This window comes from Anarhichas minor, unplaced genomic scaffold (assembly GCF_050575085.1).
Source record: "Anarhichas minor isolate MPS153535 unplaced genomic scaffold, ASM5057508v1 ptg000024l, whole genome shotgun sequence".
NCBI classification, from domain to species: Eukaryota; Metazoa; Chordata; class Actinopteri; order Perciformes; family Anarhichadidae; genus Anarhichas; species Anarhichas minor.
The window spans coordinates 14,468,552-14,490,749 of NW_027466470.1; the positions used below are offsets into that span (position 1 = coordinate 14,468,552).

At 44.9% G+C, this 22,198-nt stretch overlaps 1 protein-coding gene across 3 annotated transcripts; it reads right to left on the minus strand.

Moving 5' to 3' along the window:
* Positions 1 to 1,045: 1,045 nt before the first annotated feature.
* yeats2 (YEATS domain containing 2) lies at positions 1,046 to 21,783 on the minus strand. Of its 3 annotated transcripts, XM_076098083.1 has the most exons (31): positions 21,616 to 21,783; positions 21,138 to 21,243; positions 20,936 to 21,033; positions 20,682 to 20,774; positions 20,351 to 20,584; positions 20,113 to 20,231; positions 18,288 to 18,449; positions 16,506 to 16,617; positions 16,180 to 16,224; positions 15,934 to 16,102; positions 15,348 to 15,593; positions 14,623 to 14,790; positions 13,696 to 13,787; positions 12,804 to 12,992; positions 12,467 to 12,695; positions 11,681 to 11,839; positions 10,614 to 10,744; positions 9,687 to 9,833; positions 8,879 to 9,070; positions 8,061 to 8,195; positions 7,062 to 7,434; positions 6,834 to 6,971; positions 6,332 to 6,457; positions 5,871 to 6,021; positions 5,651 to 5,727; positions 5,448 to 5,527; positions 4,436 to 4,640; positions 3,674 to 3,909; positions 3,433 to 3,507; positions 3,155 to 3,228; positions 1,046 to 2,640 (listed from the first exon to the last, which is right to left on the minus strand). In XM_076098083.1, exons 2-31 carry the CDS (start codon positions 21,235 to 21,237, stop codon positions 2,532 to 2,534), a joined length of 4,464 nt encoding a protein of 1,487 aa, XP_075954198.1. In that variant the 5' UTR covers positions 21,238 to 21,243; positions 21,616 to 21,783; the 3' UTR covers positions 1,046 to 2,531. The 3 variants fall into 3 exon arrangements, with proteins under 3 accessions (XP_075954198.1, XP_075954200.1, XP_075954199.1); XM_076098085.1 differs by lacking the exon at positions 8,061 to 8,195; XM_076098084.1 differs by lacking the exon at positions 21,616 to 21,783 and having other exon boundaries at positions 21,138 to 21,561.
* Between the last annotated feature and the right edge of the window lie 415 nt (positions 21,784 to 22,198).

Genomic DNA, 22,198 nt, shown 5'->3' on the forward strand with positions numbered 1-22,198 from the left:
TTGTAAATCTATTGTTAAAGAAAATACATCAAATATATAATGTAAGCGAAAAATACAATAAAAGAATATTAGGTTCTTAACTCTTTCTACGAGATGTCACTTTCATGGTATCTCACTGTTCTGGGTGTTATTAGTCATCAGAGGATTGTATTAATAGAGTTCTGATTGCAATTAACCAGTATTTTACCAAAGGTGAGATAATGTGGACGAAGATGTTACATTTGAAGTAAAAAATAAACAAATAATTGTTTTAGTTAAAAGTAAAGTAATAGGGAGAATAACATGGTACTTAGATTCTCTTTATATTCAGTGCTCACGGGTCAGCACATTCAAACGTGCCTTCACCAACCAATCACGTTGCAGTTTGCATCCTATTAGTCATTTGTGTTAAACTGTCATAATAAGCATGGGAATTATTTTGCAAAAAACATGGTTTGTGAGGTCATAGTGACTTTTAAACCACCAAAAATCGAGTCAGTTCCTCCTCGAGTCCAAGTGGGTATTTGGTCCAGATGCAATGTGATTCCCTCGAGGCGTTCCTGAGATACAAAGGGCTACGAACAGACAACCTACCAGAAACAAAAAGCACGTCGTCACTTCCTGCTAGTGGTAGCAGCGTCTCGCTACGCAGATGGTTTTGGTTTAAGATTTCTGCCTAAAACAAATACAATAGAGGTGAATGGAATATTATTCGTGGTGCTAACAGCTTTGCAATTTGATTTAGAGAAGTAGTTTAAGGTATTTTATGTTAGATATGCTTATTTGTATTCTGTGCTAGAATTAGGTGAGAAGATAGACACCAGCGTCAGAGTCGCCTCAATGGTTTCTGGGTGGCTGCAGAAATATTCAGAAACAGATATTTGAGAACCGGGTCTCATTAAACCAAACTGTCATGGCTCTAGTGAGAACACGTGGCCCTTTAACTCTGGAGTATGACGGCGGCCTCCATCACAATCAAGAGACTCTCCAGTTCATTGTTCACAATCTATCCTGATTATGTTTCATAAAAAAACAATCCAACGCAAACAAACAAGTTCAACACGACTCTCGTTGGCAAGAAACAGCTCGGCTGGAGTTTCTCTTTGTTTATTACAAGAATATTGATTATATTTTTGGTTTGCACTGAAACATGAAAATACAATGCTTGGGTAACCGTCTACACTAATTTGGTTGAACAGGCATCACAACCACTCGGGCCAAAACACTTCCACTCGTCCAATCATCCACACATTCCCACAATGCAAAGCTCCAAATGAAACAGGATTACACTACATACGCCGACGAAACACACACACACACACACACACACACACACGAGCACTCACTTACCATCAAATGAATTCACTTCTGTGACGACTACATCCACTATCCACACAGTTCCATACACACAGACACACACACACACACTCACTCACTACTGTTAGGGCATCACTGTTCGCAGTTATTGTTATTAGATAAAAAAATACAACAGGATTGGAAAACACCATCTATTTCATATTGGTCATATACACTGTGCACATCACATGATTGATACGTCATGGTTGTTAACCAGAACACTTAAAAGCACTTTCAACTGGCTATCAGACCGGATTCACGAAGGAGAGGAGATAAATATCGAGAGAGAATTGATTTCATGGAGACAGTACGATGTGTTCATCAGACGATCAGCTGTGTCTAGTTAAGAGTCAAACATCGGATGTTTCATCACCTTCAGAATCTGTCTGCGACTTAGAAAATAACAAACATGAAGCAGTCGCCTCTTCTGAAGAGCCTTTAAAAAAAATAAAAAATAAAATAAAAAAAAAAGCGGTATTGTAAGAACCATGATTACCTCTGCCAGGTAACACATCAAAGGATTCATTGGTTGCCATAGCAATGGCACTTTTGGAAGAATCTCTCTTTCCTTTGCCCAAAGCGCCCGCCTGACACTGCTATCAATGTGACTGATAGAGAACTCCAACACTCAGATGTTCATTAGTGCTTCAGACTTGTTGTAAATCTGTGGTTCACCTCTGTTGGTAAACTGAATCTGCGACCGCGGGGGTGAAGCATGAAGGAGCGAACAGCTGTCTTGGTGGCGTCTGTTAACCCCGTGAGTCACTCTGGCTTCATTTCCCTGGTGACTCGCTGGCTGTCGAGCAGGAAACCCTTCATTGTTAAAATAATCCTGTTATGAGGTAAGCGAGAGCGCAACAGCCTCTCAAAATCAAATGTCCCGCGATGCCGCTTCTCGATACGCTGGGACTAAAATGTCACAACATACCATGGGTATTAGAAACAGTTTTTATGGCTGCTGTGAGAAGCAAGCTGAGCCCTTCTATGATTAAGTTAATGAATACAGTACATTAGTTATAACTGCGTAACCTCAGGCAACAGGACTACATCCAGGACTACATCCAGGACTACATCCAGGTGTGAATAGTCACACAGTCAGCTCACAGAGTCTCTTCATGGTATTCAGGAGTTTAACCAGTACGGTCCTCACATCTTGTTATGTGTCGGTTACCAGTCAATGTCATTCGTGTTATGCCTCAATTGTCATTCGACAGGTAGCCCATGTGTGTGTTGGTGATGAAGTCACAGGTGGGGACGCTACTGACAGCCTGGTGGATGTTCATAGCTGTGATCTCTCGTGGAGCTCTGCAAAAACCCAACGGTACAAAGTTAGGCACAACACACAGGAAATAGGTTTCAGTCGGCTGGCTTCTGAATATTTAGGGAATCTCTGAATCAAAGCATTTCGAGGTCTCTAATATCAGTTCAGTGCCCCGCTGTCTTACATCCTGCAAATGGAACAAAGCAAAACAAAATACTCTGCGGGAAAAGACGGTCAAATTTACTGATGTTTAACCAAAGCATGTAATGACAAAAAACTAAAAAGGTGCAACTCCCTGGTTTCAGCAGGTGAGGTATTTAAGGTCATTAAGATAGCAGATGTTTATCTTTAAATTATTGAATTTAAGTTGCTGTAACTTCTTCATTTCGATATTGTTCCGAGACAATTATTATTATTCATAGACCTTTCTTGTTGTGAACGAGTTAAGAATAATCCGAGTAGCAAACTGCCGGCTCGGATATAATGAATGAAGTGAAAACTGGAGCATGAAGCAGGTTGCATGTTGGAGAGAGCGACAGAGTGAGAAGAGAGGCTGACCTGTTCTGAGGGGATTTGGCGAAGGCCCCGGCCAGAGCTTCTCTCAGGACATCGCTGGCAAACTGTTCAGTAGCCTGCAGAGCGCACGCACACAAACACACACACACACACACACACACACACACACACCATTAGTCACAAAGAAACCCACTATCCTGTACAGCACAAGGTGAAACACGCGATACGACGTGCAGGTGCACACATCTCAGACATGCTGTATATTCATCATTCTAGTCGAGGGTATACTGAGGTACTGATGAGCCTGCAGAGTGACCGACCTTCAGAATCATGGCTTCCACTACTGGAGCGAACACATTTTTCTCCACCTCGACTGGCTGGAAGGTTACCCCGATCTGAAAGAGAAGGATATAAAATATTATATAAAAGCAGGAGAACGTGGTAAAACTTGTAGTTCAACATTCAGTTACTAGAAGCAACACAATACCATGATGTTATTGTTTAAATTTATAAACTCTCCCTGCATTTCCACTTCGAAAACCCAAGAGAGAGGTTCCTTACTTGCTGCGCTGTTTCACTGACAAACTGAGCGGACACGCAGGGGCCCAGGAAGAACTTGGGCTCCGAATCGGCCTCTGGCTCCTCTTCTTTGACCTTTAGCTTGTGGCAGGGAGGGGTGACGGTGACGATGTCGACGATTTTGTCGTCGACCTCCTCCGGTTCAGTCTTCAGCAGAGCTTGCATCTGCTCCAGCCGCAGCACCAGCTCCTCGCAACTATTCAGGGTCGTCGGGCACTCTGCGGACCGATGCACACGCACATTTAACACACCAGTTCACAAGCAGCAACAGCAGCTGCATCAGGGCTTCACTCAGCAGGGCGTCGTGTGGCTGTGTGTGTTTAACAGAAGAATGATGGGGGAGCTTTTTGGAGAATATCGGCTCATTTTACCAGTTTAACAATTAAAATGGTATTTGTGCAAGAAGGAAGGGACGAGGACAACACAAACGCAGATTATCATATTGTCTGGCTCAGGCAAGTGTGTGACTCACTGAGCTGAGCAGCCTCGTCTCTCACCCTTTACAGACGAAAGACAGAATTAATGAGAACTCTCTGTGAATACAACAACGCGGCTGAACAACAACAACACCGACGCTGCAACCGGGACGCTGCAAACACATTACTGGTAACCGCAGAAGCACTACACCCACACCCGCAACACTGAAGGGAGAATATGGATCCACTTTGAACAGAGTGAACAAAGCAAAGCACATAATCCCTGTGAAGAAGCTACGCACCAAAAAAAACACACACACACACTCACCGGGCTCGTTATCTATCTGAGTGAGGATGTCCTCGATGGACTCGTCGTCATTCTTGCGTTGGGGTTCGAGGTCAGGTGGTGTGTAGCCCCTCTGCCGGCACCACTGCGCCACCTCTCTGGTCTTTGGGGGGGTGAGGGCCTGCAGGCGGGGCGAGCGGTCCAACACATCCTGGACGACCCGCTTTACCGCCACCGCTCGCTGAAGCTACACAGAGACGCATGTATTATGTAAAACAGCACAACAAGCCTGAAACCCCTTAAACCCACAGCTTTGCATAGTTTGACATCTTGTGTCTGCAAAGACTTGAGGTGCTCACAACCTCTCCGGTCCGGTACAGGCTTCCTTGCAGCCTATCCTTTAGTGACCTGTAGATATAAATATCCACGTCCGAGAGCCTTTTTATAGTCGTAGAGAAAGAGAACCGACATGAGCTGGTCTGTATGAGCTATTGGTGAATCCATTAGGAAGAGATGAGAGGAGACAACCAGGCAGATAACGCATCTGACCAGATATATAGGACGACATGAGGTAAGCAGAAAGCTCGCTGAGTCAGGGGGCCCAGCACCAAGACAGATTACACAGACAACAAAACTGCGAACAATGCAAATAATAAGTGACGTTATAGACGCCCTCACCCGGGAACCTGGAAAGCAACTGCTAGTAAGTGGCCGCTGGAGCTCTGAGATATTAATGAGTCGATAAAATGACAGAAAATAGTAAAAAATAGACTATTGCAGCTGTAACTTGCGTGATTTGATGAAGTATGGCAAGATATTTCTTTACATTGACTCCACTGAGGCTTTATGATCACTCAAAGGCACCTACAATGTACAGCCTTCATTTTAAATGTTGGTCATCATTCACACACACACACACACACACACACACACACACACACACACACACACACACACACACACACACACACACACACACACACACACACACACACACACACACACACACACACACACACACACACACACACACACACACATCTCAAAAAGTCACCTCTGACGCTCTGCGCTTGCCAATAGTCCAGGAATAGTACTGTTCTGTTGAGGAGGCACAGAATGGATGGGAGTCCTCAGCTAAACAAACAAACAGAAGAATTAATCAGCTTGTCGTAAACACAGTGCGGTAGCTTTCAGTCGGTTTTTAATATACGGAGTTGGTTTTTTTAAGCATACCAAGTGGAAGGCAAGCTCACTTACTCTTATCTGGAACAATAAGAGGGAACTTCTTTATCACCGCCGTCAGCAGCTGCATCATGGTCTCTATGTGTTCAGTGCTGAGGAGGAATCACAAGTGTACCATCTTAAAACCGTACATTCCTATGCTGGTTGCCATTTGATAGCTTTAATTCACAGACGATAAATGATCTCTCCTTTTAAGGATAAGTTAATGTGCATCCTGACTTGTTTGTGCACTTACTTGATGAGGTCGTGGGCGGCGTTATCTGCCCCTTGCTCCTGCTTGACTGTGGTAGCGGCGGCGGCGACGTTGACAGAAGTGGCGACGGGAGCAGTCACCGGGGGAGACGGACCAGCTGTGACAGCTGTGCTGGCGCCGGGCTCCGTCTTCACTGTGGCAGCAAGAGAGCGACGGCAGAACAGCAATGAGTGAGGGATTCATTTCAATAATCCCACACGATTAGTTTGAGGCTGAAATGTATCTTTTTGTTTATATTATTAAACATTTGAGAAGAGTTTTTTGTAGAAAAATGTGTCATCAGTACCAAAACTCAGTAATGTATTGCTATTAGTATCAAGAAAGTATGACGAGAATGGAAGAAAATTGAGGGAAAATGGAGGTTGGGAGTAAAAGAGTGAGAAGAATGAGAGAGGAGAGGGGAGTGGGTGGAGCGGGTGGAGCGGGGGATGGACCCCTCTCACCTTGTGCCAGAGGCAGGGCAAGGGAGGGGGACGCCTGTCTGGCAGGACTTGGGGAGGCTCCAGCTGCTCCAGGAGTGGTGGGAGAGGAGGAGGAAGGAGTACTGGAGACCGGGCCTTTAGACACCACTATACACAGAAGAAAACACACACAGGCTGGATCAATGGCCCATTAGGTAAATAGGATGAAGATGATGTACTGCAGAGAGGAGAATCTACAGTTGATGTTTCAGAGTCTGTCTCCAATAAATCACACCCTGTAGTCAAATGTATTGACAAAATGTCAGTCTTGCACTACAAAGTGTTACATTTCAACATTTGCTCCTCAGAAACTTGTAAAAGATGTGGCACACCAACAAAGCAATCAATATCAATGCTGCTTCATGTTTTATTCAAATTGCAGCTGCCTTTAATCTACTTTGAGAAGTGATTCAGAGAGCACACAGGTCTGGAATGCACTCTTTGACTCTATGTAAACAAGTGATAAGGCAGACTGCTTACTCACCTTTCCCAACAGGCATGAGTATGGTCTGCACCCCCCCAGACCCGGGGCCTACCCCCAGCTGCTTGAGCTGGTTGGCAGGGATGGTTAAGACTGTTTGTTGTTGGGAGCTGGAACCTCCAGAATGGATCTTCAGCATACCTGCACCAAACAACACATTCAAGTTGTTTGTGGCTGGGCCTGTACCATGTTTGTTCAAGCAATTGAACTTGCACGCACATACTGCAATACCTGAGAGAGTGGCGGCCGTCTTCCCTCCTCCCGCAGCCATTCCGCTGACTAACGAGGCTGCAGTGACCAATGACGTGCCGCTGCTTTTGGGCACGCCCACCACCGTGCCCACGCCTGCCCCCTTGGACATGCTGACGACGGGCATGTTGGTGATGCCTTTGGCTACCGTTACCACAGCTCCCGTCGAACCTGCGGCACTCTTCGTCATCGTGGCGGAGTTTCCAGCACCCTTGATCAAGGCGGCCACCGCCGTCTTCGACAGGCTGCCTCCAGCAGCGGCACTGGCGCTTTTCGCTGCGCTGATTACCGCCGCTTGGTTGGCCGCCACCAGGAGCGAGTGGTGCGGAGAGGCAGACTTCCCGCCATCGGCAGCCTGCGGAGAACACACAGGAGACACGGCTGTCAGCCAGGAAGTAAACACAAACGCTGTCATTTTATTTGACCGCGTTTCATTTACAAAACGTACTTTATAAGACAAAGAGGAGACAAAAATCTGTTCTGCAGCTATATGACAGATAATGTGCACATGATGTGACAATTACTGGTGTGACTAACCATTTTAAAAATACACATTGGTGTTTAAAAAGGGAGGGAGTGCTGGGAAATTGAATTCACTGTGGCTTCAAAGTTAGTGTTAATGGTCGTTTCTTTGCTCTGGTCATATTTTGTTTTCCAGTGCTGTGCAACTCCCAGAGTGAGATGTGCCGATCGGGTCACTGGTTTTATGGAATCCTCAAAGACAAAAGAGTCAATTCCTCTCCCGGAGAGTCCTCGTGATTAAATTAACGGTCCTGAAAGGACAGTTTTTCCAAAACAGGAACAGCAGTGAAGTATTCCTGCTTTGTTTCTGCGTCAACATCTCCAGGACGGTGCGCGTTTCTCTGTTACATGCTGTTTACATATTTGTTTTTGCCTGATGGAGCCTCTAGGAAGCCTTTTAGTGTGTTTCCATTTCTCAAGTTAATGAGGCCTGGCCACTGACTCTGAAGCTGTAATCACCCAAACACAGACCACGGCTGATGGACTGCTTAGGGCTCCTCGCACACCATCCAAACTCTCTGCTCTCTGTGCCAAACACAGCGCTGGCCGTGCTGCTGCACTCACTGGGACACTCCTGCTTTCTGTGTCTCCATGCTGCAGTGGGAAATCACAAGAACATTCGTCTCTCACTTGCACAAAAGTTAAAACTAGAATTACCGCCTCACGGTTGTATGCCTCTGCCCACCAGTCAAGTTGCAGTTTATATTCATGTCTGTCCAAAATCTCATCACTTCATCATTTTATCCTTTTGGACAATTGTGAGTAATTGTCATTATTAGCCGATGAAATCTTGAGTTATGGCCATAAACGTGTTTTATGAGGTCACAGTGAAATTAAACCACCAAATAAAATCAGTTTATCCTTGAGTGCAAATGGACGTTTGTACTAAATATGAAGAAATTGCCTGCAGGCGCTCCTCAGATATTGTGTGGACGAGAATGGACGGACAGACCAAAGTATAATAACAGCAAAAATGTATCAACTTGGATTATTCCTTCTGCAAAAGCATCCAACTTCACCATGAAAATAATCCATTCAAACTAATTATTTTTGTAATGTAGAAAATATGAAATTAAATATTTCATATCAAATTGTATTTGGCAGATATTAAACAAGGCACTCTGGGGTATTTTAAAAGAAAATAACCAGTTTGCAAGCGTAAAGAAATGCATCAAATCCATTGTTAATGTAATGGCTGTATGGTTTGAAAGTACTTTTAAAAATGAACAGCTGTCAGGCGGAATAAAACAGAAGAATGTGAGGACTGTGAAACTAGCCTGTTGTTGACCGGCTGCCGCTGCCGCAGCACTGACGGAGCCGGGGGTGGAACTAGCGGCAGTGATGACTCCGCCTGTCATCCTCAATGTGGTCGTCCCCGGCTTGGACAAGTGGCCTGCTGCAGACGCCGTGACCGTCTTAACGGAGCCGTCGGACAACTTCATCTGTGCGCCCTGGGAGCTGCCCACCACCTGTCAATCATAAAAAAAACACAATGAATCTGAAACTAAGAGACACACGTCATGCAAATCTAAATATTTCTGTAATTGATGACGTTGATGAGTCGTCCCAGCCCTACATATACGATTCACAACAACAGTCTCAACATACTTATATTGCAAAGGGAGCAAGTGATACCATTGGTATGTAAAGTCAAACAGTAAAATGCTCAAATATAAATAAGTTACAGGTCATACATGGTCTGTGAAAGAGTTTAAAGGTAATCCTTTAAAAGGCCATGGACTTAGGACAGTACAAAGGACAGCCAGGGGTGCTCAGGGAGAGCTAAAGTGCTGACAAATACCAAAGGTGGTCTTCAAGATGGATGCACCGATCAGACTTTTTCAGTCCCGATACCTGGGCTTTGGGTATCGATATCGGACTAAGTGCATCCCTAGTCTGTACTGGTCATTGTCCGGGGAGATCCCTAGTGATGAATACTCAAAAGACCAGCCAGTTAATCTGGGACAGTGCTTGTAGCTCTTCACTGTAGAAAAACGGGGCTTTTTGGAGATTGTGAAGCAAAAAAGACAGCTTCCATCGGTATCAGACATTACAGAGGATCGGTCCTGCTCTCGGTCTCGTTACCTGAGCCAGGATAGCCGCCTTCTGTCCAGCTGTCACCCGGATGGCCTGCTGGGTAACAGCTGCTGGAGACGATGCTGCGTGACCTGCCGAACTCGAACCTCCCTGCTTCCCCGAACCCTGTGCTGGCTGGCCCACCAGAAACGTGCCCTGAGGACAAGAAGGGTTAGGGATGGGGCAGAGATCCAACAACATATCACTCTGACTCAACCCAGAGTCAAGGGAATGGTCATGGTCTCACAGCATGCTGTACGGTATATTTGGAGGTACAAAATGCATCTATTACATCATGTGCTTCATCTTTTATATAATAGAATAGCTTACAGAAAATAAAATTAGCCTTCTACCAAACCGACGCATTATCCTGTAAGCTCGGAACTGGTGTGTGTGTGTGTGTGTGTGTGTGTGTGAATGATGACCACGCGCACACTAGCTCTTTAGCTGTTTATGGAGATTTGGAGAACATTTGTAGAGAATACCTTGAAGATTGATCATTATTAGGAAACACAGCCCAGATTCCTCACTTTAAATGTAGGTGGAAGCCTCTGCAGACCACTTCATTAAATGACGTTGGCTAAATGCACGGACAGCACTGTTCTAAAGCCGACTGCAGGATCAATGCTGCTGCAATGAATGTGTCTAATTAAGAACGCACCGGAGCTCAACCGCTGCACTAGAATGGAGGGAAAAGAAGCCTCGTTTGCAGACTGTGCATGCGAGTCCTGTCACGCCATGAGGGAATAAACCTTCCGTTTCTAGTTTCCATACTTTGATGAAGCACTTCAAACTCTGCTCAACACATGCCAGCAAATACACACTAATGCTCTAATACACACAAATGAGAGTCCACAACAACACAAAAGACATCAATTAGAGTTTCTTTATGAGTATGCATGTCATGTGTAATAGCGTAAATGCATTTCTACCCACCTGTGGGGTCTGTTTAAGGATGTATGACGTGTAGGAGAGGTTAGAAGGCAGACTGCTGGATGAGGAAGAGGAGGAGGAGGAGGTCTGAGAAGCGCCAGCGCCTGCCGATGAGCTGCTCTGGGACTGCTGACCTAAATTACAGACAGTCACATAATCACATCGGTCTCAAATCTGATAAACAATCCTGTTATTCCTTATCCCAAATTACAGCTCATCTTCTATTTGCGTAATTTTCAAATAGGTTGAATCATATTGTACTCGACTAATGATTCTGAAGCAGAGCGATGCAGGTTCACTGCTGTGAAATTTGTATTTTAGATAAAATAGAGGATACTGCATCTCTTTAATCTCATTGCGATTTCACATTAAATAAAATGCAGAAAGAAATAGATGACTACGACTGACTCACTGTCCAGAAGGTAGCGGAGCAGCCAAAATCTGTATCTGCCACCAGCATGCCTCAAATTGCAGAGTCACTTCAGAAGTGGGTTTCTTCCTTTTGCCAAACTTTATAATGAGCCGAGAGCAACAACATTGTTAACACGGCTTGCTACAGTTTGAGGGGACACTGACCCCGACCTACAGATTCATGAATTAGTTTCAGTTATTCCCAAACAGTCATGTAAGAGACACACAGCGGGCACAGTTGCGCAGAGCGAGATGCTGAAATATTCCCAGGCTTTCTGCACACACTTAAATAATCATCACGGCCCAAATCAAAGACAATTGTTTTTTTTCTTGCAGGAAACACTTTTTTTAAACGGGATGTTGTTTTACATTAGAGGGCTTGATATTGTGTCAGTGTGTCTGCTGGAGCGTCTGAGAAATCACTTGAAATGTCCAGAAAGCTCAACTCAAAAATTCAGTGCAGCAGAGTCTGATGTAAGAAGGTGGCAAGTCTAACAAGACATTCTTAAAATGGGTCAAAGGTCTAATCACCAAGAGCTTGACAGGAGTATATCAAGTATGTGACTTACAACCAGTATGAAGAAGGGAACAACTATTAACCGAAAACGATGCCAATGCCTGTATTTAAAAGGATCGATGTCGGATGCAGCATGTCTCACTTGCACTGGAGGCTCGGAGGATGGCTCCCTGTGGGATGAGAAGCAGCTTGCCCTTCCCCGAGGGGTTCTTGCTGTTGGTGGTCAGGTAGAGCTTGGTGCCTGGAGGTAAATTGGCCAGATTGGCCAAGTTGTTGGCTGGCAGCTGAAGAGTGGCCATCACTAAGGACATACGCAGAAAAAAAAAATAAAAACAGTATTTACTCACCTCTGTTTTTGCACTGCAAATACATGAAGCTTAGCGGAAGTTTCAGCCGGGAAGACGTCTTTACACTCATCATTCACAAATCTCAGACGTCAACTCTAAGTTAAAACAACCAGATTTCGCCCCAATCTTTCTAAGCCAATCATATCATTGCTGTCAAAGTTGAAAACTGTTCTCTCTGCTGCTGTTGGTTGTCATTTCAGTACGAACCCTTGCTACCCTCCTTCACCCCATTCACCTCCAGTCTTCATCATATCTAGTGCCCAGTCCTGCTCTTCATCCCGTCATCAGATCTTCAACCAAGGGGAGATATTCCTGAACTACCCGCTTTAATATTCTACGTCATGATGGGGTCTAATATTCACCTCATTGTGCACCATGTCATAAATCATTGTTTACTCTAAATGAAGTCTCCTGATTGAAGTAACAATAACAATAAAATAAACACATTTTCCTGGGCTAAAGCTGCATATCCAATTTAAAATGTTTGGTGGAATTCAAAATTGTTGTTCTAATAATGCTTGTGTTGCCTTAGTGTCACATGAACCTGTGCATCGTGTGTGTGTGTGTGTGTGAACTCTGACCTCCACTCTTGCCACTTGAACCACCAGCCGCCTTGGCAGCGGCCTGCTGACCAGAGATGCCACTGGCTCCACTGACGATGGCTTTAGCGACTCCCTGAGCCAAAACCTGCTTCCCCCCCATCACCTTGGACACAGAAGGGCTGCCCTTCGCCACCAGAATCTGTCCACTGCTGATAGCCACCTGTTTGACCGCAGACTGCAGCGTCGAGCTCACAGGAATGCCTAACATCTAGAAATGAGAGAGATTTTGAATGACAGCATACACACATCACTGTTAACGTGTAAATGATTGATGTGCTTTCTGTGTGGGTGGATGCAAGAGGCATGCCAGACTGACCTTGCTAGTGGTAGCCCCCGTGGCCCCTCCTGCCTGTTTCTGGGCCGACATGGAGATCATGTGACCTCCCTTCACTGCGACAAACTGGTGTGCTGCTGTAGCGGCAGGTTGCTGCTGCTGGCTGGTTACTGTGGAAACCATCTGCTGCTGATGTGTCGAAACTTCCCCCGGCTCCTGCTTGATGATAACCTGCAAAACAAGTGAGTGCACATGGAGAGAAGGACTGTAACAGGAAGGCCACCGTACCTCGAAAACAACAACAGTGTAGCTGTTATCACGGTGTACATTTAATGACACATTTTCACTGCTAAATTAAGATTCACTTATTTTTTTTCAACAAACTACAGACTGCAGAGCTTAGAGAGGAGTTTTTAAAATCAGTGTCATCATTAATTCATCAAAGAGATGTTTCTACATTCCCCATCGGCCCTGACCTTTGGTACCACAGTAGGTGCTGAGCGACCTACAACAGAAACAACTGTAGAGTCTGAGCCAACCAGAGTACCGCTGTGATGAGACAGAAGTTAGGAAGTGAAATGGTATTTCATTCTTTGTCGATGGCGACAGGCTGATTAGCATATGGTAGTGGGAGGATTTTGCAGCGGGGTATTGACACTGAGTGAAACAGAACCATGCAATTGTGCTTCTGCACAAGCTTTTGCAAAGCTCACAGCAGCCCCCCCTCCCATCTTTAGAGGGATGTCCCATTTAAATAGCTTGCCAAGGCATTCACATCTGCTGAAGATAGCACCCTGGCCTGCTATTAATACCACCTTGGTTTGTTAAAGATACAGACACTATAAGGACAGACAAAGACAACGTGGTGGGAAGAGATCAGTAAAAAGAGAGGTTTCAGTTTATAACAACTCTGTTAAAGACTCTACCAACTCACCTTCATCCCTGAAGAGAGGAAGGTGCCAGTGTGAACTTTGGGGGCTGGAGAGCGAGCGCCTTGAGCAACAGACTGTTTGGCTGAGGGGCTTCCTGTGGAGTAATTTGCACAAAACACACAGAGAATAAATCATGGAGGAGATGACTGTGTGACTTGGTGAGGGTTCACTGCAGCTCTTGCCATCCTTTCAAAGGACATCACGGCCATTGTGTTGCGAGGTGACAGCTCCCCCGCCAGGGTTACTCAGCGCGGGCGTTGAAGCAGAGCAAGTTCCGTCCCTTACCTACCGCATTTAACATTTGTTTTATCCCAGGATTGGTGAATCAGCCACAACGCCCACATCACCCAGCTTGATAAAAACATCCCTTACTGACACTTGAGCCCTGCTGCCAGATCTGGTTGAGCTGTGGGGGAAGAGTGGGAGTGGCTGAGTGGGCGAGAAAGAGCGAGCGATCTCAGGGAAAGAGCTTCTAAGTGGAACATGAACCGACGCTGCTGATGTGAGGAAGTAAATGCAATAGCCTTGGTGATGTTAGATGACTCTGCTCCACGATGGGGTGACGCATACATAAAGCGCACAATCGCTTCATCTTTGGAGATAATTGCACACCGTGTTCATATACCCACACAAATCCATACGGAACTTGATTGTGAGCGTGGGGGGGGGGGGTTCTCACCCTCCTAATCTGGCCATAAATCAGAGCAGCTCAGTCACCATAGTAACCTGCTGGCTCACCACACATCATACTTTATGATCGCAAAACAGGAACAAAAGAGAAACACAGGAACAGATAGAGACATAGGAAAGAACCAGAAGGGAAGAAGTACAAAGAGCTGGATGAGAAAGTACAAAGTAAAAAAAATAAAGGTCTATATTCTATGTGGGCGGCTCAGACTCCGCTTTGATACGGAGTGGGAGATGCGTACCTGTGGCGGCAGCGGATGAGGAAGCCATGCCGATCACCTGGCCAGGCTTGTCAACAATGATGTAAGGGTTATTGAGGACCGATGAGGAGCTCTGCTTGCTGTGGACCGGGGTCGAGGTGGTCGGTGTGCGAGGCAGCGGCGAGTGGCTCGGGGTGGAGATGGGAGACCCTGTGGGGAAGAAAGTACGCAGGCTCTTAAGAGGAATAACTGGGATGTTAATAAGGAATAGATGTCTATTTTTTTTTTCCTTTCTGCAACCTGCTAGTCAAGCAATTTGGCCCAACTTAAAACTGTCCATAATGCAGATTTAAAGAAGTCAGATGAGGCAGAAACATTTCTTTTCCTGCAGAGACCATTTCTATAATTTTTGCCTGGAACAGCAAAAGGAGGAAATCATGAGGATTCTTGTTCCTCCCTTATTCTTGTGATGGCTGCATTTTAAATAATTAGACCAAGTGAAGAATGAAGACCAATGCCAGGGAACAAAATGTGCAAGATACATGGAAACAGAACAATAGTGTGAAATTTGGAACTCTGACAGAGTTTAATATAGACAGAAAAGTGTATGCGGTCAGCGTTTCTTAGGGGTGTTCATCTTTGATATCAGTGTAAAATCTGAAACAAACGAGTCTTCTAAAAACATTTGACAGTAGGCCGTTAGGCGACACGCAAAGCGATGAAAAATTCACACGAATGTCAAACGGCCACTGGGTGGAGACATTTACCTGAAACTATTTTACAGCTCATGGTGATTGGTTGGAACGATTTACTGGGAGACTCCGCGGGGCTGGGCGGCTGGTGTCCCAGCGGGACAATCTTACAGCTCGCTGTGATAGGCTGGAAGGCAGAGTTGCCATGGGAACCCAGAGTGATCCTGTCGGCGACTTTGGGTCGGGTCGGAGTACGTTCACCGGCGGCGAGGCCGGCGCCGGGGCCACCTGCAGACCTCCCCGGCTCCACTTTGATGAAACCTCGAAAAGGGAAATGAAAGAGTAGATTTCCTTTATCCTCATCTGGAGTTAAGTTACGCATCTCGTGACAGAGTTACAGATGTGAAGAAATCTTGCATTGTTTACATACATGGTTTACTAGCCAGCAGTTGTCTTCTTCACTGCTTTTATTGGTGCAATGTTATGTTACAACAAAGCAGCATGAAACCATTTCATCTGCATGCTTGCGTGTGTGCAATGTGGATCTTCAACCACTACGCGTTTGTACAATACTAAACAAAAACGGGGAACTAGTGGTCAAAAACTTTAATTACTACAGTGTAAATATACTTTTTCACAATCAATGTTTCTGTGTGCATACCTTTGTCTACACTGGCATCGTGTGAGATGGGAGAACTGGAGCGTCCATAACTCTGGGCCAGGGAGGTGGCCGACGTGGGGCTGGCTGCTCTGTGAGTCACCTTGGAGGAAGAGGGCTGAGGGATGTAGTCCTCCCCAAGAGAGTTCCTATAGAGCTCCACATCAACCACCTGGAACAGATATAGCTCACTGTCAGAGTGAAGCTCTGAGGGGGAAAAAGTCAACAGAGGGAGCATTAATAACTTACAGTTTCTGCCCCGAGCGTCTGCAGCCCAGTGTATGTTCTGTCCAGCTGCAGCAGAAGAACAGATAGATACAAATAAAGACTTTAATTCATGGTAATGTGCCCAAATCAATTAAGTAGGTACAAGTATACTTTAGGGAACAATAAATTATCATCAGTACCTAATTTGTAATTTACCAGTGGCAGTACAGAAGTCATCACAAACACAAAGGACTTCTTAGACACACCAACAAGAGGCTCAGTTAACAACTGCATGTGGAAAAACACCGTGTCTCAGTCTGAAGAGGAAAACAAGCCGACTGGCAGTGTGGTCCACGATGTGGTCTGACCTTTAACTGGTGGATGATGTCAATGCGTTTGTTGCGGGGGTCTTTGAAGTGGATCTGGATCCTCACAGGAAACTCCCCCCAACCGCGACGTGTTAAATGAAAGGGTGGCTCACTGAGGACAAACACATTCAAAAGGCCTGATGTAAAAAAAAAATGAAGGATGCAGCACAAAAACAGGAAGCTACAAAACAAGCCAATGAATCCATCGGTACCAACCCTGTCATGCTTGTCGGGAAGGGGGCTGAATAAAGCTAAACATGTCGGCAAAATTTAAGCGAGGGAAAAGTGGCATTGAATTTTTGGAGGGGTCCCTTGACCTCTCACCCTAAAATATGTGAATTAAAATGGGTTCTATGGGTACACAAGTCACTCTACAATTACAAACTACAGACCTGGGGCATGCACAGTGTATGACTTTAATAGGTCTGTTCATAATGAGGGGATTTAAGAGCAGTTTCCAGAGCAGAAGTGTTCGCCATCCAATCGTGGTTTTAGATAATAAAATCAGAGCATGGCTTTTCTATGGTGTTCCTTGAGGTCCAGGTGTCCAGATTTTTGATCTTCTATTTAAATGAATGACTTTGAAGGTCTCTCATCTTCTCCCCCTTTGAAGCTTGAGGTTTTCATCCCCTCACAACAGAAGCTGTTCCAACTGCCAGCACTTACAAGGACATGTCTATGTGCATGCGTATCATGTGTGTGTCTATTCAAGAATAGACTATGAGTGATGCATTATTGTTTTTTTTTAATCTTACTTATGTTCATCCCCTACATGCAGGCTGTGTCGAGACGGAGCACAGAGCAGCGAGGCCGTGTGGGGTTCACTTGGCATGAAGACTCGAGTCAGTCAGAGGAGCTTATGAGAGGCTGTTTCTGCAACGTGAGTGCCGTGTCAGCGGAAAGAGCCAGGAGGCTACAGCTCAGGATAAGGATTGCTGGCTGATGAAAGAGATCATTTATTCAAAAGCCATGGGAAAAATTTGAATCCATTGCCACTTTTAAAAGATAAAAACTAAAATGAGACATCTTAACCACAGAGCCTGAGGCAATAAGCTCTCTTCCTTCTAGACACCTAAATTAAGTGCGCGACACAAATCGACACACCTTTGGGCTAAGCCACACACCTAAACACGCGTGTTTTTCTGAGTGACTCCACTGTGAAGGTGTGAGCACTATTGGTCATGTTCATGTTGACATCTAGTCTGACTCATTGTGTGCTAAACGACGTCACAGACCCCACCCTAATGATGTGCGTGCACAATGAATATGTCTTTTCTTAAATATCTTAAATATTTAGATATGATTGATGGGCATTAAGCTGGATGAGCTGTATCACCTAATCTCCACAAGGAGGCACTGTTTATTAAATTTACAACTGAGTCTGAATTACCCAGTGTGAACATCAGCACTTGAGAGGCTGGTCTGAAAGTTGTTTTATTAAACGTGAGCCGATGACGGCGACAGTCTATCACGCATCCTGGTGCCATTATTCAAATTGTTTCCTTGCTTCCTTCAGTTTCGCAAGTGGTGCGTGGAAAGAGGCGGGGCCAACTACTGACCTAGAATAATGGTGTCAGTTTGGAAGTAAACATCGTGTCTACGGGCAACACACCACGTGACGGCAAATGTTATTGGAGTTGTCGTTTGTCCCGATCTCTCTGACTTCTCCTGTTAAATCAGCGCCCAAGTGCTAAGTTGTGCAACAAGAGGGGGAGCTCTGCCTGTGTGCATGACTGAAGAGTGCAAACACACTCAAACAAACTCAAACAGACACACACAAACCTGACTTCCACCAGGTCGTTGGGTTTGTAGCTGGGATGCAAGAAGAACCAGACTTTCTTCACAAAGTGGTCGATACTGGGCTCCCTCCTGGAGCCCCTGACGTACACCATCCACTTATGGGTGGACTGGTCGTTTTCTTCACGCTTATCTGGGGGAATGTACCTGAGGGCGAGAGATAAAGAGCAAAGACAACCAGAGGGGCCTTCTTAATACGCACACCTATGATGTAGAGCACGAGAAATGACATTCCAGCTTAGCCCTTCAGGACATTTAGAGTGCACAAGAAATATGGGCCTCGTCATTCAAGCTTCCTAGAAATAGCATGTGCTTCGTGTTACACTGAAACAAGCGGTCTTGAGGAACCGCAAGGTATCTGATCATTTATTCAAAAGCCATGGGAAAAATTTGAATCCATTGCCACTTTTAGAAGATAAAAACTAAAATGAGACATCTTAACCACAGAGCCTGAGGCAATAAGCTCTCTTCCTTCTAGACACCTAAATTAAGTGCGCGACACAAATCTACACACCTTTGGGCTAAGCCACACACCTAAACGCGCGTGTTTTTCTGAGTGACTCCACTGTGAAGGTGTGAGCACTATTGGTCATGTTCATGTTGACGTCTAGTCTGACTCATTGTGTGCTAAACGACGTCACAGACCCCACCCTAATGATGTGCGTGCACCAGGAGGCTTGTAACGACACCAAATTGTGTCTCAGCTCTTCAGTCCACAGTCACGTAATAACTGTTGAGGGAGAGACATACCTGAAGAGTCGCACTAACTTACATCAAAACAACAACCACTCTAGTGCACAGTTCATCAACATTTTGCACAGGACACATTTTATAAAAAATAACGTTTTATCATATTTGCTCAAACTATCACTATACCCGGACCGTAGCGCATGAGAAAGATACATTCTACTACGCTCAAAGGAAAACAACAAAGCAGAGCCGACGAGTCTCTAACACAGCTGACAATCACCGCTTGTGAACTCTGATCAAACTGTCAAACTGCCTATTTCTCAATTTTCAGAAACATATCTTAATGTATCAATTAGCTGTAAAATGAGAAAGTTTATGACCTGGCTGCAATGTTGAAAACAGTCGAGCCAAAACCGAGCATGGCCCACCGGCCGGAGCAAACTTAAAGTATTAAGGCTAAACAGTACAGGTGATAAATAGGTAATGCAGTAACAGCATCTTGTTTCATTTGATCGGCGCTGCCTCGTTTTTTACATTTGGATCGGAATTCACAAGCAGTGATTGACAGCTGCGTTCATTGGCTCTTATTGGTTGTTTTCCTTCGGGAGCGGTGGAAACTTGCAAATGCCTTTAGGAGCACTAAGAGGAGGCAGAGGAACCTGTTCTCGCATATTATATCTGTCTCACGCACTACTGTCAGGATATAGTGACAGGTTGAGCAAATATGATAGAAAAGTCTTTTCAAAAAAAGTTTCCAACGGAACCTTTCAGTGATATTTGTATCTTTGACTAACAGCACCTCGTTGTTATGACATGTCATCGTTTTTAACAAGAGAAATTAGAAACATCGACATATTTGCCAAATGTCTACGGTTTTCAAAGAGATTGATGGAAATCCAAACTTTGATGTTATGATTGTGTTTTTTCCAACATTCTGACCCATCAAAATAAAGGAGGAGAGGCCTTTCTGTGATCCGAAACATATTCAACAGTTCCTCTATCATGTTAACAGTCTCATGACTTCCTAAGATGCTCCTAAACTACAAAGGCCTGCTCTACGTTATACTAAGTCAGAAAGATGACAAAGTGAATAAGACTTTTGCTTAGTTTGATAACATACCTGGACACGTTCCCCACTACAATGGTCTTCTTTGCATAGAGTCTAGAGGCTTCATTTCCAGCAGTGTGATAAGTGACCCTCTGCTCTGCTCCTAAGGACAACGGCACGCCAAACGTGTCCTACGACAAATGATGGAGAACATTACAAGCTCGATGAAAGAAAAAACCCTGCAAGATTAATGCTGGTACCACTTTGCATTCATCAAATAAACCCCGTCATCTTTGTCACTTGAACTCACTTTGCCTGTATTGCGCCCCGGTCTGCGCTCCTGCCTGCTGCCGTCCTCTCTCCAGGCCCCCTCTCCGTCCCTCTCAGCTCCCTCTCCTTGCTGTGAGAGGGACTCGGACTCCGAGTGGGCCAGAGAAGGAGTCTCGGAGCCCTGGTTGAGAGGGGAAGAGGACCGGGATGGGGACTCCAGGAACCGTCGGATGGCCGGATGGTTCAGCACGGCAGGGTCACTCTTAGAAACATGCTAGGACACAGAAGAAACGAGGGTTGCTGCTTCTGTACTATTCCACCACTGTAGAGCAGCTGACAGTTGTCTTGAGCATCAATATACAGGAATCTACCTCTGGGAGCTTTGTTATTCCAGCGTTGGCATAATAATTAGCCACTATGCATGCCCTGAGCTTGTCCATCATCCTCCTGGCTTCATTGAGTCTCTGCAAAATAATGGGAAAAACACTTAACCAAAATGCTCTGCTGTATACTGTAAACACACAACAAGTATGTAAGTTACTTTTTGTATCTCTGCATTACTGATACAAGTGAACGAGTGAAATATCGTATAATGAAATGAAGAAAAGACCGGAGATAACGTCACCTGACTTATCACATCTATCTCATGCTCTTTGTTCTTCATCTCCAAAGAAAACTGCTCTCTGATGATGGTTTCAATCTTCTGCACCGCTGCTTCTCGTGCTGAAGAGGCAGGAGGTACACGTATTAAAAGAAACCACCTGTCAGGTGTCACAACATGCAACTAAAGCACATACACTGTCTCAGGGTTCGGATCATAAACTCACCATTATGTTCAGCCGCTTTGTTTCTCTTACTGTTTTGAAACAGCGAAACGTCATCATAGTCGGGGTCGTTGCCTTCTATTTTCCTTTTAACTCCCGACATGACCGCCTGCGAAGAAGAACATATGAAGAAAAACGCATCTCAAAACAGCTAAAGTTAGCTACTCACACCCATGCTCCCATGGCCAGTTGTTATGGTAGCACACTTAGCATCGAATTAGCCGGCTAGCAGAGGAGCTGATTCCCACAGCTAACTTTAGCACGGACTGGATAGCTAGTTATGCTAATATAGGAGAAACCAGAGCCTCCAATGAAGCCAATTGTAAACCAAATGATTAAACGTTACGCTACCAGATAGTGTCTAACGTCCGTGTAGCCGGCAGTGGTACCGTTAGCCAACTGCTAGCCTTGTTTGTTAATTTAGCTAACGTTAGCACACAGTTGTATACACCGATTCAATCCGTTTGAAATGTAAACTTACTGGAGTGCCCTGTGCTGGGGAGCAACGTTTCTTTGTGAGGCGTGTGTATTAATTCAGTGATAGCATATCCTTTGCGTTATGCTATATTCATCTCACACACTTATGTGTTGTAAATTGCTAAATCTCGAGGTGGACAAGTAAGCTAAGAGGTGGATAGTTAGCCTTGCAACTCACCAGAATAGCCACCAGGGACCACTGTTTTACAAAGACATAACAATACACAAGAACTCAGGAATTTTACTCTCTCATCATTTCTTTATGACTGCTTCAATGGGAATCCTTAATGCCATCATATGAGTGTGGCAGGATTGACTACAATCAGGCAATGCTTTCTTTAAGAACAGCAATGCACATATGCTTGCTTTTAAGCCAGGACAGTTATAGCTGTAGACCTGTAGGTATTACTGCTATTAATCTTACATGTTTAATGTTCACATGCCATGAACTAAAAGATCAACATGTGACACGAAGTGAAACACGTTTCTAATGAGCACATGAAGTCCACAGTATAGATTAAAAAACAATCCTCTCCTCCAGCAGTGTGGAGTTTGGCCAAATTTATTTTAAAAAGCTAATTTTCCAA